This window comes from Rhinoderma darwinii, chromosome 2 (assembly GCF_050947455.1).
Source record: "Rhinoderma darwinii isolate aRhiDar2 chromosome 2, aRhiDar2.hap1, whole genome shotgun sequence".
NCBI lineage: Eukaryota > Metazoa > Chordata > Amphibia > Anura > Rhinodermatidae > Rhinoderma > Rhinoderma darwinii.
In genome coordinates this window covers 454,267,406-454,286,083 of record NC_134688.1, presented here as the reverse complement: position 1 = coordinate 454,286,083, position 18,678 = coordinate 454,267,406, and the positions used below count along the sequence as shown (strand labels likewise).

General features: G+C 44.7%; 1 protein-coding gene across 1 annotated transcript; it reads left to right on the top strand.

The window, feature by feature from the left end:
* The first annotated feature begins 6,048 nt into the window (after positions 1-6,048).
* On the top strand, positions 6,049-8,060 carry LOC142741577 (uncharacterized). The gene is made up of 2 exons (XM_075850939.1): positions 6,049-6,154; positions 7,145-8,060. The coding sequence occupies exon 2, from the start codon at positions 7,155-7,157 to the stop codon at positions 8,046-8,048; it is 894 nt and encodes a 297-aa protein (XP_075707054.1). The 5' UTR covers positions 6,049-6,154; positions 7,145-7,154; the 3' UTR covers positions 8,049-8,060.
* Positions 8,061-18,678: the final 10,618 nt, after the last annotated feature.

Here is an 18,678-nt window from a genome sequence, read left to right as displayed (position 1 = left end):
CGATGGAAAAACTTAAAAAATAGCTTATTCATGTAATGATGGGGGTAAGGAAACAGACAAGTGAACCTTAATCTACTCAGTCCCTGCCTACTTGCAACGACCCGCCCTAGGCTACGGGGTACAACTGGGCGACGGTCCCTACGCTCAATAAGTGCACGACAGACAAACAGACAAGGGTACACAGAAGCAAGGTCAAAGGGGCAGTTGCCCACAGCAACACCGTGAGCAACAAGAGTGGTGAACGAGCCGAGTCAAACCAGGAGTGTACGAGGTACCAAACGCAGAGCAGGAGAGTAGTGAAATAGCCGAGTCAAACCAGGAGTGTACGAGGTACCAAACGCAGAGCAGGAGAGTAGTCAGTAAGCCAGGGTCAATATGAAGCAGGGTCAAATGGTTCAAGAAGCTGCAGCAGGGCCAGGAAACAAACCGAGAAGAATCACAAGCAAGGAGGAACAGGAAAGGCAGGTATAAATAGACAGAGGGCGGGAGCTAGCTCCGTCTGGGCAGGCTGTGATAGACTCTCCCACTCCTAAGCCTGCCATCCTGAGTGGAGGAAGATGGAGTCAGTCTCACAGACATAGAAGCAGGTGCAGACTGATTACCTATGGGCGTGGATACAGAAGCTGTGCCAGGCAGATCCTTAACAGTACCCCCCCTTTTATGAGGGGCCACCGGACCCTTTCTAGATGGACCTGGTTTATTGGGGAAACGAAGGTGGAACCTCCTGACCAATACCCCAGCGTGAACATCCCGGGCGGGTACCCAAGTCCTCTCCTCAGGCCCGTATCCTCTCCAATGGACCAGGTACTGGAGGGAGCCTTGGACCATCTTGCTGTCCACAATCTTGGCCACCTCGAATTCTACCCCCTCAGGGGTGAGAACGGGGACAGGAGGTTTCCTCGAGGGAGCCAATGACGGGGAGCAGCGTTTAAGGAGGGAGGCATGAAACACGTCGTGTACTCGAAAAGATGGGGGCAACTCCAGTCGGAAGGAGACAGGATTGAGGACTTCAATGACCTTGTACGGCCCTATAAACCGGGGAGCAAACTTCTTGGACGGGACTTTAAGGCGCAAGTTCTTTGACGATAGCCACACCAGATCCCCGACCATAAACAAGGGGTTAGCAGAACGTCTTCTATCTGCCTGAGTTTTTTGTATGCTCTGGGACGCCTCTAGGTTCTTCTGAACCTGGGCCCAGACTGTGCACAGTTCCCGATGAACGACCTCTACCTCGGGATTGTTGGAACTACCAGGTGAAACGGAGGAGAACCGTGGATTAAACCCAAAATTACAGAAAAAGGGGAGACCCCTGACGAGTTACTGACCCAGTTATTAAGGGAAAATTTGGCGAGGGGCATGAATGAGACCCAATCATATTGACAGTCAGAGATAAAACACCTTAAATATTGTTCTAGAGACTGATTAGTCCTCTCGGTTTGGCCATTAGTTTCAGGATGGAAGGCAGAGGAGAAGGACAGATCAATCTCCAACTTTTTACAGAAGGCTCTCCAAAACAAAGAAACAAATTGTACCCCTCTGTCAGAAACAATATTGACATGGACCCCATGGAGACGCAGGATGTGTTTGACAAACAAGGTAGCTAACTTCTTAGCATTGGGTAGTTTTTTGAGGGGAACAAAGTGGCACATCTTACTGAAGCGGTCAACTACAACCCACAGCACCGACTTGCCTTGAGATGGAGGCAAATCGGTGATAAAATCCATGGAGATATGGGTCCAAGGTCTCTGGGGAATGGGCAAAGAACGTAGTAAGCCCACTGGTCGGGACCTGGGAGTCTTGGACCTAGCACAAACCTCACAAGCGGCGACGTAGGCCTTAACGTCTTTAGGCAACCCAGGCCACCAATAGTTTCTGGCAATGAGGTGCTTGGTACCCAGGATGCCTGGATGACCAGATAGTGCGGAGTCATGATTTTCCCTAAGTACCCTTAGCCGGAATTGCAGGGGAACAAACAGCTTGTTCTCAGGAAGGTTCCCGGGAGCTGAACCTTGATCAGCAGCAATTTCAGAGACTAAATCAGAATCAATAGAGGAAATGATTATACCTGGAGGCAAAATACAAGCAGGATCCTCCTCCGAAGGAGGGCTGGCCATGAAGCTACGCGACAGTGCATCAGCCTTAATATTTTTAGACCCAGCCCTATAGGTAACCAAAAAATTTAATCTGGTAAAAAATAACGCCCAACGAGCTTGTTTCGGTTTTAGCCTCCGGGCAGATTCTAGGAAAACCAGATTCTTGTGGTCGGTAAGGACTATTACCTGGTGCCTAGCCCCCTCCAGGAAGTGGCGCCACTCTTCAAATGCCCATTTAATGGCTAAGAGTTTGCGGTTGCCAATATCATAGTTACTCTCAGTGGGCGAAAACTTCCTGGAGAAGTAGGCATAGGGACGGAGATGGGTGAGGGACCTGGTACCCTGGGACAAGACAGCCCCCACTCCCACCTCGGACGCGTCAACCTCCACGATAAATGGCTCAATTTGGTTGGGCTGAACCAACACCGGGGCCGAGATAAAGCACTTCTTAAGGACCTCAAAAGCCTGGACAGCCTCAGGAGGCCAGCGGAGGAGATCAGCACCCTTGCGAGTGAGGTCCGTAAGAGGCTTAGCGATGACCGAGAAGTTAGCAATAAATCTCCTGCAATAATTAGCAAACCCCAAGAAGCACTGTAACGCCTTCAGGGAGGCAGGTTGGACCCATTCCGCCACAGCCTGGACCTTGGCGGGGCCATGCGGAATTCATGAGGAGTGAGGATTTGACCCAAAAATGGTATCTCCTGCACCCCAAACACACATTTTTTGGTCTTCGCAAACAGTTTGTTTTCCCGAAGGACCTGGAGCACCTTCCTGACATGCTCAATGTGGGAGGACCAGTCCTTGGAAAACACAAGTATGTCATCAAGGTACACTACAAGAAATACCCCCAGGTAATCTCTTAAAATCTAATTTATGAAATTCTGGAAGACCGCGGGAGCATTACACAACCCAAAGGGCATGACGAGGTATTCGAAATGACCTTCGGGCGTGTTAAACGCAGTCTTCCACTCATCCCCCTCTTTGATGCGGATAAGGTTATACGCCCCCCGTAGATCAAACTTATAGAACCATTAGGCCCCCTGAACCTGATTAAAGAGATCAGGAATCAAAGAAAGGGGATACTGGTTCCTTACAGTGACCTTATTCAAGTTACGGTAGTCAATGCATGGCCTAAGACCACCATCCTTCTTCCCTACGAAGAAGAAGCTAGCACCTACCGGAGAAGTAGAGGGGCGAATGTAACCCTTGGCCAGGCATTCCTGGATATACTCTCTCATGGCTTCACGTTCGGGACAAGAGAGATTAAATATCCTACCCTTAGGGAGCTTAGCTCCTGGTACCAAATCGATAGCGCCATCGTATTCCCTATGAGGAGGTAACACTTCGGAGGCCTCCTTAGAGAAAACATCAGCGAAGTCCTGAACAAACTCAGGTAGCGTGTTCACCTCCTCAGGTGGAGAAATAGAATTAACAGAAAAACATGACGTCAAGCATTCATTACCCCATTTGGTAAGATCCCCAGTATTCCAGTCAAACGTGGGATTATGCGACTGCAACCAGGGAAGGCCTAAAACCAAATCGGACGATAATCCCTGCATCAACAGTACAGAGCACTGCTCCAAATGCATGGAGCCAACAAGGAGTTCAAAAACAGGGGTATGCTGTGTAAAATAACCATTAGCAAGAGGAGTGGAGTCGATACCCACTACCGGGACAGGTTTAGGCAAATCAATCAAAGGCATAGCTAGAGACATAGCAAATTCCACAGACATGATATTAGCAGACGACCCTGAATCCACGAAGGCACTGCCGGTAGCAGACCTACCACCAAAAGAGACCTGAAAGGGAAGCAAGATTTTATTACGTTTCATATTTACGGGAAATACCTGTGCGCCCAAGTGACCTCCCCGATTATCACTTAGGCGCGGAAGTTTTCCGGCTGCTTATTCTTACGCCTAGGACAGGTGTTCACTTGATGCTTGTCATCCCAACAATAGAAGCAGAGACCATTCTTCCTGCAGAACTCTCTACGTTGTTGGGGGGACACGGAGGCCCCGAGTTGCATAGGTACCTCTGAGTCTTCCGTGGAAGAACGAAGCAACGGAACCTCAAGAGGCATCATGGGGGAGTCAGAGGAGAAAACACAAAAACGTTCACGTTGTCGTTCCCTGAGACGTTGGTCAAGTCGTACCGCTAAAGCCATAACCTGGTCTAGGGAGTCAGAAGAGGGATAGCTAACTAGCAGGTCTTTCAGGGCGTTCGACAGACCCAACCTAAACTGGCACCTTAAGGCAGGGTCATTCCACCGAGAAGCTACGCACCACTTCCTAAAGTCAGAGCAATACTCCTCAACAGGTCTCTTACCCTGACGTAAGGTCACCAGCTGACTCTCGGCAAAGGCAGTCCTGTCAGTCTCGTCATAAATGAGTCCGAGAGCAGAAAAGAAAAGATCAACGGAGGAAAGTTCAGGGGCGTCAGGAGCCAAGGAGAAGGCCCGTTCTTGGGGCCCTCCTGGAGCCGGGACATAATTATACCCACCCGCTGGCTCTCAGAACCTGAGGAGTGGGGCTTTAAACGAAAATAAAGCCTCCAACTCTCCCGAAAGGAGAGAAAAGTCTTCCGGTCCCCTGAGAACCGGTCAGGCAACTTGAGGTGGGGTTCAAGAGGGGAGGTGAGGGGCACTACCATGGTAGCATCAGGCTGGATGGCCCACTGAGCCAGGGCCTGGACCTGTAGGGAGAGACACTGCATTTGCTGAACCAGGGTCTAAAGGGGGCTCCATAGTAGTGTGAGGGACCAGGGTAGAGTAGGTATATGGGCTTGTGATTATGTAATGATGGGGGTAAGGAAATAGACAAGTGAGCCCTAATCTACCCGCCACTCAGTCCCTGCCTACTTGCAATGACCCGCCCTAGGCGACGGGGTACAACTGGGCGACGGTCCCTACGCTCAATAAGTGCACGACAGACAAACAGACAAGGGTACACAGAAGCAAGGGAAACGGGGCAGTTGCCCACGGCAACACCGTGAGCAACAAGAGTGGTGAACGAGCTGAGTCAAACCAGGAGTGTACGAGGTACCAAACGCAGAGCAGAAGAGTAGTGAACAAGCCGAGTCAAACCAGGAGTGTACAAGGTACCAAACGCAGAGCAGGAGAGTAGTCAGTAAGCCAGGGTCAATATGAAGCAGGGTAAAATGGTTCAAGAAGCTGCAGCAGGGCCAGGAAACAAACCGAGAAGAATCACAAGCAAGGAGGAACAGGAAAGGCAGGTATAAATAGACAGAGGGCGGGAGCTAGCTCCGTCAGGCCAGGCTGTGATAGGCTCTCCTACTCCTAAGCCTGCCATCCTGAGTGGAGGAAGATGGAGTCAGTCTCACAGACATAGAAGCAGGTGCAGGCTGATTACCTATGGGCGTGGATACAGAAGCTGTGCCTGGCAGATCCTTAACAGTTCATTAAGGTTTAAAATAGGCTGGTCACTAAGGGGTTAAGCAAAAGTAATAATTGCAAGAAATTGGATTTCTGGTAAATCCCCAATTGTTATGGATTGGTTGAAGTTGGTTAAGACAATTAAAGAATATGAGAAAATAAGAGCAGACAAGAAGAATTGTATAAAGAAGTGGAGGAAATATTGGGGATATGGAGTTGATTGGTGTTTTATAGGAAAGTATAATTATTATTTTTTCATAAAAAGGTTATAATTTTATTGTACTTAATGATCTTTGGGGTGGGAGGGGGATGGGATTGGGGAGATATATGTTGTATGATGTAAATTGTGCAGATAAATTGTTGAGCATTATGATATTTATAATTGCTGGATATTGAAATGTTGTAATGTTTTTATTACTGAAATTCAATAAAGATATGTGAAAAAAAAAAGCATTTGATGTGTGTTAGAATGTAAGGTAAGTGTGAGGTCATCAGTGATGTCATAATTCACCTTCTCTATAAAAGCTGCAGATCAGTCACATTCCGTTGAGCCGCTATAGACCAATAGTTTCTTGCTTTTTGGTTCGTCGCTCTCACTTGACTTTTTCTTGAGTCCTGTGACTTCTAGAAATCTTGCTTTATCCAGAAGCTTCAGATCCACGATTCAGAGGTAAGAGGAGAACATGTAGAATGTTTCTTGTGAAGTATTGCAGCGAGTTCCATGTGCTGCCCCTGTAAGAATTTTTCTCTTTCACCCTCTTACTGGGTTAGATTCTAAGGTCAGGCGCAATAAATGACATACAAGATTGAGTGTATGAAAATGTATATTGTATAAAGAGTGAAATGACTGTTAGTTATTCTGAGACTTCTATGGAGATTTGTACATAGCGACAGCCATAAACAATGAACTTTACAGAGACACTTTTTCCTTTTCATCAATAATTACATGACACGTTATAGTTACCATCCATGGTCTCCCCACACTCCAGGAAGTCTACTTTCCAGTATGTCCCTCCTCAAGTGGCCTCCCAAGTGGCTCCCCTCATATCATGCTTGGGTCTTTCATACCCCTTTGTCTGCCCCTCTTAGAGACAAATAGTGTGACCTTCCTGATCAAAGAACTTCCCCCCTCATGTAACATGCGGATATAGAATACTGGTGCCACTTATCAACCAGTTTTAGCATTTATGACATCCTGAGTTTGTCCCTGGGTAAGGCTGGGTTCACACTACTGGTTAGCACCTGTAAGAGATACCTGTGAACGTCTGGGTCATTTATGAGAATCTGTGTAAACACTGGGAATCTTGCAAACTGATAAGACGCATTTCATTAAGACATGTAACTATACCCATGATCCTCCATCTTTGATTTACCCAAATAAAATACACTATATGATATTACATATAACCTTATATGTGGCTTTCATTTTCTGAAACCTTTAATTTCTTACACCACCAGAGGGCACAGTTTAGAGGAGTGCAGCTGTCTCCTCTGGCTGCACTGTCCTGTCTCTGCCTTGGGAGGGCGCTCTTCATGCAGTTATCAAATGTTTAATTGGGGAGGGGGCTGATAATTGAGGACAGAGAAGTCTGGAATCTATTTTCTTTTTGGAAGATGATTTAGAAACAAGTAACCACACAATGATTTCTCGCCTCAGCAGATTTGTGGATATGAAGATCATGAATAGAAAACATCAGACATTCTGTGTGGACACAAATCAAGAGCTCAGAAATGCTTTTGACACCTGGAATTTGGTGGAAGAAGACGTCTTAGGAGCCTGCGTCCCTTATTTCATCCAGGAGAAGGCGGCTGAAGATCTCTTCACTTATACGGATGTGTTTCAGAAAGCCATTCTGAGTAACCTGTTACCATCTGAATACAACGCCGCCATGTGCCGCTTCTTCATCAGAGTCATCCAGTACAGAAGAGACGCAGCACACTACCTGAAGGAATATATGATCAAGGTGCTATGTGAGCACTTGAAGGTGGAGTACATGAAGGGACAATACTATTCCTACGCCATGACTAAGAAGGTTATCGTCTGGCTGAGCATCCTCCATCTGGAAGCGGTGGTTGGGGAACTGAGATATAACATCGTTTATGAGGATTTCAATGCTGCCATTGTCGACACTTTGACAGAAGTGACATCTCTGTGTGCTACAGTCATCATGCCACACATTTTGGACATGCTGCCAGTGCTGAGCCGAGTGGTCAAAGACGCTCCGGACCAAGTATCTAAGGAGACGTTGTGCTATGCTATAAGACGTTTATGCGGCAGCATCCAAGAATATATTGTGAAGGGTGGCAGCTGCAAGGTAAAACTTATAAAGGCCATAAGCAACATGAAGGTCAACATTTCCACCTGGTTGCCTGATGTCCATGCTGAGCTTCAAAACTCCACCAAAGTTGCCCTGGAATTCTTTACTGTACCCGAATCATCGGAGAAACAGCCGACCGAGCCGGTCGATGACGAGTTACAGACCCTTCCTCATGCCGAGCTCCTAGAAAAGTACAGGGAGCAAGTTGCGGCGGAGAATAAGGAACTGGAAGATACAGAGAAGTAGCGTATTGAGATGAACACGCTTGTCACATCTTTGGTATCTGGAAGGAAAATAACAAAAGATTTCCTCCAGTTTCTGCTCAATGCCCTGAAGAATGCGGACCCAAAGGCCAAAATGACAGCAGCTATGTTCTTCAATGAGGCTTTGAAGCATCCAAGACTTATAAAGCAGAAATACCAAGAGTGCGCAATCCAACATCTGCTGAAGATCATAGAAGAGGACGATAATATCTTGTGCAGCATCTCCATGGAGGCACTGGGGAATGCCACCACCGGAGCTACAAGACTGGTGGAGAGCTACAAGAATAAGATCATTGCCCAGCTGGAGTTTAGACTATCAAAAACCAGCAACACCAAGATCATCATGGCGGCACTGAGGGCGCTGTCCTCCATTATCAGACGCCTGAAGCTTTCTGTACTCAGTAGACAATTCATTAAAATATCCCGGGAGCATATGGACTATCCGGATGGAGAAGTCCAGATTGCGGCCATAAACCTGTTAAGAGATCTGACAGAGAGCTGCCGCCTTCCGCTATTTGGATATTTTGCAGATAAAGTCAGGAGCTTTATACCAACTTTGCTCCTGAAATTACATAGTGACAACCAGGAGATCGTAGCAGCCAGTACTTTAGCTCTGCAGAGCTGCCTCTCCTACATAAAAGGAGCCAACATTCGGGGATTTTTCCGGACGGAAATCTCTCCAAACATCAATGACCTGAAATCCATCTACAGCTGTCTGGCTCATAACTACCCAAAATTGATGAAGACCCTGCTCCTCCAGACCCCAAGCTATCTGGTTAACTCAGAGGACAAGGAGGCCGTAGTCAGACATGTTGAATTTCTTAAAGATGCCATCAACCATGATGTCATGAAAGACCTGGACTTATATCGTCTCAGCCTAGCTCTAGCCACACTGCACTGCAAAGGCTTCTCATATAATATCAGAAAAGCCACTGAAAGGGTCGTCTCCATCCTGGCCACCAAGTGGTTTTACATCGGCAATGCCAACGAATAAAATCCATTCATCAGGGATGAACCGCTGAGGACCGAGACATCAAGGTTGTTGATCACTTCCCCATGTACTATCCAATGGTTGTGAACATCAATATCAGTGGTCAAGACCTGAACATCAATATTAACATCTAGGGGGCAGAGCTAGCAGTCTGACTTGCGAACGAGCCTCAGGCCTACATTAAGAAGTGTGAACAAGGCGCGGACTTACCGGCCGGTGGAGTCCAGCGATGCCAGTTATTTGTCAACATTAGATGACGGAGACCAAGGACTTAGCTGGCGAGACACACTATACAGTCAGTGTACGGGCAGCACGATGGTGCTGTTTGGGGAATATCCCCGTCATCATATAATAAAGACGGTGTATAATGACCACTCCACATATAATATACAGATTTAATGACACGTCTCAAAAATAAAAGTCTACTCTGTTTTATATTGAAATGAATGGAGTGTACGGCCTGCAAGTGACTGAAGATAATAAAAAGTATAGAGCACTCATTGTTTTTTATTGTAGACTAGATACTGGCATTTTTTTAAATTGAGATTCATATCCTAAAAGGTTTTTAAGCAGGTTACAAATGGTACAAAAGGTACACTTTAATATAATTTATCTTTATATTGGGGAATGTCAGGCCTAATAATTCCACTGGCCATCTAAGTATGAACAACAATGAAAAATAATGATGCTGGGATCCTGTTACTGCCGGGTGATGCCTAATAGGCCAGAATTAATGACGGAACTGACTATAATACAACTGAAATGACTTGATAATGATTCTGTTTCTGAACAGAAGTGAGAAGTCAATGCTTGAATGAAAATGATTGAAAACGGGCAATTTATTTCCTTTATAATGTAAAAATTCCTAATGCCGTAGTTCACACACTTCAGTACATTGTAGTGACATGTATTACTGATTTGTGAAAAAAAAAGAGTATAAGGATTGGCATGCTTTAAATTGATTTGCTATGAAACTGACCCTATGGTCTTATATACTTTGGTAGGTTTGGTTTTAAAGAAAGTGAAGTCCTAGGCAGTTTGACATTTTTAGACTGTTTATATAATACAGCCATATACTGCCAAGATAATACTGCCATATACAACCCACATAGTACCACCATATAGTGGTCGAATAATAAGCAATATCCAAATAATAGCCCATAAAGAGCCCACATAATACTGCCATATAGTTCCCAGATAATACTTCAGGTCAATTTCCATATAATACCACCATACAGCGCTTAAAGGGGTATTCCCAACTTAGACTTTTATAGAGTATCCACAGAAAATGCCAAAAACTGGCTAATAGATGCGGGTCCCAGCTCTGGGACTCACACCTATATCAAGAACGGGAGTCACTGGACCAGCTCTGGGACTCGCATCTGTATCAAAAATGGGGGTCATCGGACCTCCGTTTCACCTGGTGGGGCTGCCGCTGGCTGCAGATTCCAGGCTGGGACTAGTGAACAGGGGGCCGTTGCTAGTTTCCGTCTGGAATCTGTGGCAAGTGGGCGCCTCACCAGTTGGGAATAACTCTTTAGACGGCTATTGAAGCCTATAGGTCAGTTTTAGACGTATCCGTTGCCAACGGCAGGGCGTGCCAAAGTTCCCAGCATTCAACAGACAAGATGGAGGTGGAGAAATTGATCAGCCTGGTGCATGACCACCCAGAACTATGAGCAGGGGTGAACCTAGCCCCTGAGCTGCCTGAGGCGAACTATAAAAAAACGCCCCCCGATCTATCAGAGTTTTCTCATTACTTGCTTTACACAACAAACACGCAGCATATAAATTGTTTTTAAATAGGAAAACATTTGTTGTTTATTTGCTAAAGTCCTATTTGAGGTATAGAAAAGATTTAAAGAATTCTACTTACTGTATTACTTTAGTATCATAGATCAACAACGCAGCATTATCACTGAAAATGGTTTAAAGAAGCTCTGTCACCACATTATAAGTGCCCTATGTCCTACATAAGGAGATCGGCGCTATAATGTAGGTGACAGTAATGCTTTTTATTTAGAAAAACGATCTATTTTAAACCACTTTATTAGCGTTTTTAGCTTTATGCTAATGAGTTTCTTAATGCCCAAGTGGGCGTGTTTTTACTTTCGACCAAGTGGGCGTTGTACAGAGGAGTGTATGACGCTGACCAATCAGCGTCATGCACTCCTCTCCATTCATTTACACAGCAGCATCGCGTTCTTACTAGAAAACGATGTGCAGCCACATACGCAGACATTAACGTTAATCAAGTGTCCTGAAAATGAATATACATTACCTCCGGCCTGGACGTCATGTGTATTCAGAATCCTGACACTTCTGAATCTTTTCTGTGAGATTTCCAGCAAGGGAAACGAAATCTCGTTTACATCGTAATCTCGCGAGATTACGCGTGGCTTGCTGGAATCTCACAGAAAAGATTCAGAAGTGTCAGGGCTCACCCAGACAATTTTGTGTTTTACATGAAAACTCACACTTATATTTATCAAATGAGTTGCAAAATGACTAGAAAATATAGTCAAGACATTGACAAGGTTAGAAATAATGATTTTTATTTGAAATAATAACTCTCTCCTTCAAACTTTGCTTTCGTCAAGGAATGCTCCATTTGCAGCAATTACAGCAGGTACTCAATTGGCAGCTTCATTAAATAGTACCCGCAAAACGCCAAGATCAATGTCTACAGTGAAGAGGTGACTCCGGGATGCTGGCATTCAGGGCAGAGTGGCAAAGAAAAAGCCATATCTGAGACTGGCTAATAAAAGGAAAAGATTAATATGGGCAAAAGCACACAGACATTGGACAGAGGAAGATTGGAAAAAAGTGTTATGGACAGACGAATCGAAATTTTAAGTGTTTGGATCACACAGAAGAACATTTGTGAGACACAGAACAACTGAAAAGATGCTGGAAGAGTGCCTGACGCCATCTGTCAAGCATGGTGGAGGTCATGTGATGATCTGGGGTTGCTTTGGTCTGGTAAAGTGGGAGATTTGTACAAGGTAAAAGGGATTTTGAATAAGGAAGGCTATCACTCCATTTTGCAACCCCATGCCATACCCTGTGGACAGCGCTTGATTGGAGCCAATTTCATCCTACAACAGGACAATGACTCAAAGCACACCTCCAAATTATGCAAGAACTATTTAGGGAAGAAGCAGGCAGCTGGTATTCTATCTGTAATGGAGTGGCCAGCGCAGTCACCAGATCTCAACCCCATAGAGCTGTTGTGGGAGCAGCTTGACCGTATGGTACGCAAGAAGTGCCCATCAAGCCAAACCAACCTGTTGGAGGGGCTTCTGGAAGCATGGGATGAAATTTGTCCCGATTACATTAGCAAATTAACAGCTAGAATGCCAAAGGCAGTGCAGACACACAGCGTGTTCTCGAGAGATCACGCTGTGACGTCACTCACTTCCTGCCCCAGGTCCTGCATCGTGTCGGCCACATCGGCACCAGAGGCTACAGTTGATTCTGCAGCAGCATCAGCGTTTGCAGGTAAGTAGCTACATCGACTTAACTGCAAACGCCGATGCTGCTGCAGAATCAACTGTAGCCTCTGGTGCCGATGTGTCCTCGCTCGTCCGACACGATGCAGGACCTGGGGCAGGAAGTGAGTGACGACACAGCGTGATCTCTCGAGAACATGCTGTGTGTCTGCACTGCCAGAAGCTGGGCGTTCTGAAGAGAAGTGGATGATACTTCTCGTCAGAACGCCCATCTAGTAAAAGAAGTAAAAACGCCCCGATGTAACACACATAATACACGCCCAGTTGGACTTTTACTTTAAACACGCCCACTTGGACTTTTGCAAGCCTCATTTACATAAATACAAAAATGGTCATAACTTGGCCAAAAATGCTCGTTTTTTAAAAATAAAAACGTTACTGTAATCTACATTGCAGCGCCTATCTGCTGCAATAGCAGATAGGGGTTGCAAAATCTGGTGACAGAGCCTCTTTAAATGGTCACCTGTATAAAAGACTCCTGTCCACAGACTCAATTAATCAGTCTGACTCTAACCTCTACAACATGGGCAAGACCAAAGAGCTTTCTAAGGATGTCAGGGACAAGATTATAGACCTGCACAAGGCTGGAATGGGCTACAAAACCATAAGTAAGACGCTGGGTGAGAAGGAGACAACTGTTGGTGCAATAGTAAGAAAATGGAAGACATACAAAATGACTGTCAATCGACATCGATCTGGGGCTCCATGCAAAATCTCACCTCGTGGGGTATCCTTGATCCTGAGGAAGGTGAGAGCTCAGCCAAAAACGACACGGGGGAACTTGTTAATGATCTCAAGGCAGCTGGGACCACATTCACCAAGAAAACCATTGGTAACACATTACGCCGTAATGGATTAAAATCCTGTAGTGTGCGCAAGGTCCCCCTGCTCAAGAAGGCACATGTACAGGCCCGTCTGAAGTTTGCAAATGAACATCTGGATTATTCTGAGAGTGATTGGGAGAAGGTGCTGTGGTCAGATGAGACTAAAATTGAGCTCTTTGGCATTAACTCAACTCGCCGTGTTTGGAGGAAGAGAATTGCTGCCTATGACCCAAAGAACACCGTCCCCACTGTCAAGCATGGAGGTGGAAACATTATGTTTTGGGGGTGTTTCTCTGCTAAGGGCACAGGACTACTTCACCGCATCAATGGGAGAATGGATGGAGCCATGTACCGTCAAATCCTGAGTGACAACATCCTTCCCTCCACCAGGACATTAAAAATGGCTCGTGGCTGGGTCTTCCAGCACGACAATGACCCGAAACATACAGCCAAGGCAACAAAGGAGTGGCTCAAAAAGAAGCACATTAAGGTCATGGAGTGGCCTAGCCAGTCTCCAGACCTTAATCCCATCGAAAACTTATGGAGGGAGCTGAAGATCCGAGTTGCCAAGCGACAGCCTCAAAATCTTAATGATTTACAGATGATCTGCAAAGAGGAGTGGGCCAAAATTCCATCTAACATGTGTGCAAACCTCATCATAAACTACTAAAAAGTCTGACTGCTGTGCTTGCCAACAAGGGTTTTGCCACCAAGTATTAAGTCTTGTTTGCCAAAGGGATCAAATACTTATTTCTCTGTGCACAATGCAAATAAATATATATAATTTTGACAATGTGATTTTCTTTTTTTCTTTTTTATATAATCTAGCTCTCACTGGTAAAATTAACCTAGCCTAAAAATTCTAGACTGTTCATGTCTTTGACAGTGGGCAAACTTACAAAATCAGCAAGGGATCAAATACTTATTTCCTCTACTGTATATATATATATATATATACAGTACCACAACCAAGCTCAGTACATAAATACAGTACTAGAACCAAGCTCTGACATATATACACCACCAGAACCAAGTTCATACATGAATTCAATACCAGAACCAAGCTCAGTACATATATATATACAGCACTAGAACAAACATCAGTACATATATAAAACACCAGAACCGAGCTCAGTACATATATAAAACACCAGAACAAACAACAGTACATATATAAAACACCAGAACAAACTTTAGTACATATACAAAACACCAGATCCAAGCTCAGTACATAAATGCAGCACTAGAACCAAGCTCATACATATATACAGCACCAGAACAAGCTCAGTACATATATGCAGCACCAGAACAAATACAGCTCAATTTAGTGCAACCTCCACCATATAGGTTTGTACGGCGTAAAACTACAGCTCCCAGCATGGACCGAACAATGGTAAGGATATGCTGGGAGATGCTGTTTCACAAGAAAAAATCATACCACCCATCATCTCGCTACAGATCATACAGTGACTACAGTGCTGATTAGAGGCAGAATAAACATTTACATTGTGACTCACCGGTGACGTCTCAGATTGTAGTTATTTTCTTCTCCCTCCGGTCCAGACCTCTATGGTGACTTCTCCCGGCCATGACCCATTTCTGCAGTTTTCTGCTCAGATGTCTTCAGCTTTTCACTTTTAAAACATTTCTGCACCTATAAACGAAGTTAAAATTCTCAAAACCTCTAAATATAATAGTGCCATACACTGTGTCCCTGATTATAATAGCGCCATACAATGTGTCCCTGATTATAGTAGTATACCATACACTGTCTGTAGATAGTACCTCACATATAGCTCCCCCTGTATATAGTGTCCCACATATAGCTTGCCCTGTATATAGTGCACCACATCACCACATATAGCTCCCCCTTTATATAGTACCCCACATCCCCATATATGGACCCCCCTGTAGATAGTGCCCCACTTCCCCACATATAGACCCCCCTGTATATAGTGCCCCACATCCAGACATATAGACCCCCCTGTAGATAGTGCCCCACATCCCCACATATAGACCCCCCTGTATATAGTGGCCCACATCCAGACATATAGACCCCTCTGTATATAGTGCCCCACATCCCCACATATAGACCCCCCTGTATATAGTGGCCCACATCCACACATATATACCCCCCTGTGCATAGTGCACCACATCCCCATATAGACAGCTCCCCCTGTAGTTACAGCATCAGAAATTAAGTACAGTAAGTAAATACACACATTGCTCTTTGCTGTAATTGGTTATTGATGACCTGTTTTGCTATTATTCGATTAATGTTTGCTTGTTTGTGGTGAAACTTTACGTACACACAAAAATGTTTTGTTGAAATGAGCTGCTATGCATGTGCGATGCTGCGGCCATTTCAATGATTACCGTCTCATTGATGTGCTTTGCAAACACATTTGTAGGTGCGGTATACAGTATGCGCAGCTCCATGTGTGTCACAGGGTAAACAGGAGACCTCGCCATATACACCCCACATAATACTACTATATAGTGGTCAAATAACATGCAATATCCAAATAATAGCCCCTAAAGAGCCCACATAATACTGCCATATAGTTCCCAGATAATACTACAACTCAATATCCATATAATACCCCTTGAAACCCACATGCGTCTACTCATAATAGACCCCCATCAAAGTCCCTGAGCTTAATTTTTTAGGCCTAAAGCTTAATAAATCAACTGTCCGCTCCTACTGGGCATCAAGAGCTGTCCACGCTACCCCTATATTTGCAGCAGTTATGTCCCGACACCTATATGAATCCATAATGCGCTTCATGCATTATACAGATTACTCCCAAGTCCCCCAAAGAAATGACGCAGGCTACGATCGCCTTAATAAATTGAGACAATTAATTTCCCTCCAACAAGAACATTTCCTCAAATCTTACACCCCAGATCAAAATTTATTGGTGGATGAATCCCTGATGAGCTACAAAGGGCGTCTTTCATTCCGGCAGTTCATCCCCTCCAAACGTGCCAAATATGTCGTTAAATTATATAAAGTGTGCGAGAGCACAACGGGGTATGCCTGCGGTTTCTTAATTTATGAAGGCAAAGACCGGCAAGTTAATCCCCAGGCTGCCCAGACACAATTGGCACATCCAGAAAAATTGTGTGGGACCTAATGGTGCCATTACTGCACCAATGGTACCGCGTCTACACTGATAACTTTTATAGCAGTGTCCCCCTTTTTAAATCCCTCCATTCTGCAAATACACGGGCCTGCGGGACAGTCCGTAAAAACAGAGTGGGATTCCCAAAGCAATTGGTGTCCAGACGTGTGGAAAGGTGGGCGTCATTCGCACTGGCAAGCGAGGAGTTGTGGAATGACAAGAAGGACGTCTATATGTTGTCCACTCTGCATTCAGGCACCACGGTGGCATTTAGAGAGAGGGGGCCACCGTGGAAAAGCCTAAGCCTGTTTGTGTGACAGACTACCATAAGTTCATGGGGGGTGTAGAGCTGTCGAACCAGGTACTTCAACCGTATTTGGTGAAGCGGAAGACCTGGGCCTGGTACAAAAAGGTAGCAATCTACCTAATTTAGATTGCTAACTATAATGGGTGTGTGCTGCATAAAAAAAAACAAGGAACAATCACCTTCCTTCAGTTCCAGGAGGGGGTTATTGAGTGTCTCCTATTTGACTCCAATGCCCCTGCACAACCCTACGAGTCTGAGGACGTGCGAAGACTTGCAGAGCGCCACTTTCTTCACGCCGCCCCTTCCACAGAGACACAAATATATCCCCAAAAAAGGTGCCGGGTTTGCAGAAAGCATGGAAGGATGAGGGATAGTCGATTCTACTGCCCGATGTGCTCATCTTAACCAGGACTCTGCAACTACCCCTGTTTTGAAATGTACCACACAGTTTACAATTATTAATTTTATTTAGGGAATGCCAAAATGGGGGAGGGGGTCTTTTTAGGAAATCAATTGTATTTTATTTTTTCATTTTAGTTTGTGGACTTTCCAAGTGGGGAGGAATTCTTTTGGGAGAGGTAGTAGAGTTCATTATTTCACAAAATATTTTATCCTTTCATATTTTTGATAATTTTGTTTCTTTACACTGTTTTTATGACTATGTCCTGCCGAACAAAGCTGTTATTTTTATTAATATTGCTGTATGGTGATACGGGCATGATCTTTTTTTTTTAATTTGGAGTATCACTAATAATCGAGCTGTTCCTAATCAATACACAGAGATAAAAGTAGAACTTGAGTCGTCACTGTCTGAAATAATTTCTACCTTTACTGTTCCTATAGATGGTTTTGGACACTGCCCCTTTATATATATACTTTAACCGATTGGTTGTTTTGTGCACATAGCGGTTTCTACCTTGCCGGGCAGTGGCCTGTTATGGTGTACCACGTCACTTGGCACGTTCGTCCCTCATATAGGGATTGATGGAGCTAAAGAGACGTACAACCAGTCACTGAAAAGAAAAAAAAGCTTATCATGAGAGCCCTACAGGTTCTATCTAGTGAACAGACTCGAGTTTGTAACATAGTTAGATATATTTTCCTCAATTTTTTTTGCAATATTGCTCATCACTCCAGTACAGTTTATTTTTTCCTCTCTGACTGATTTTATATTAGGACAGAATTCTGTCCACAATGACATCATAATGTGACAATTGGTTCTTTAGCAAGACATAGTCATAAGTATAGGCAAATACGTATATAGCGACATGCATCCGTTATGAATACACGGCTTCACTTCTCTTTTGTATGCCGCTTTATTAATGTGGCATATTTCTAACAAAACACCACCAACCATGCAAGCTGGATTCCAATCAGCCGATACTGGTCTTACAGCAAAGCAACCAGTTCCAGGAAATAAAACACCTAGTCAATAGGTATCTACCTATCCTCATGGAGGACAGCGACCTGCGGTCTATCCTAAAGGAAGGATGCAAAGTAATAGCGAGAAAAGCTCCATCAATAGGCAGCATCCTCTCACCATCCGCATTCACATCACACGAGACCAAATCTACCTGGCTGGAAACCAAAGGGTTCTACAAATGTGGACAGCATCCCTGTAAGGTATGCCAATACGCATATCCCACGAAAACTTTCTGTGACTCCACGCAGTCAGACTCATACACCATCCAAAATTACATCAACTGTAATACTGAGTCGGTCATTTATGTCATCGAATGTACTGAATGCTTATTAAAATACATAGGCTGCACAAACCGGAAACTAAAAATTAGGATCCTCGAACACCTCAGCTACATAAGAAATCCAAACATCACAAATATTTCAAGTGCCTCC

Bases quoted from the DNA above. Each gene is read 5' to 3' on its own strand.
- LOC142741577 (XM_075850939.1), top strand. From the start codon at position 7,155: ATGAAGATCATGAATAGAAAACATCAGACATTCTGTGTGGACACAAAT.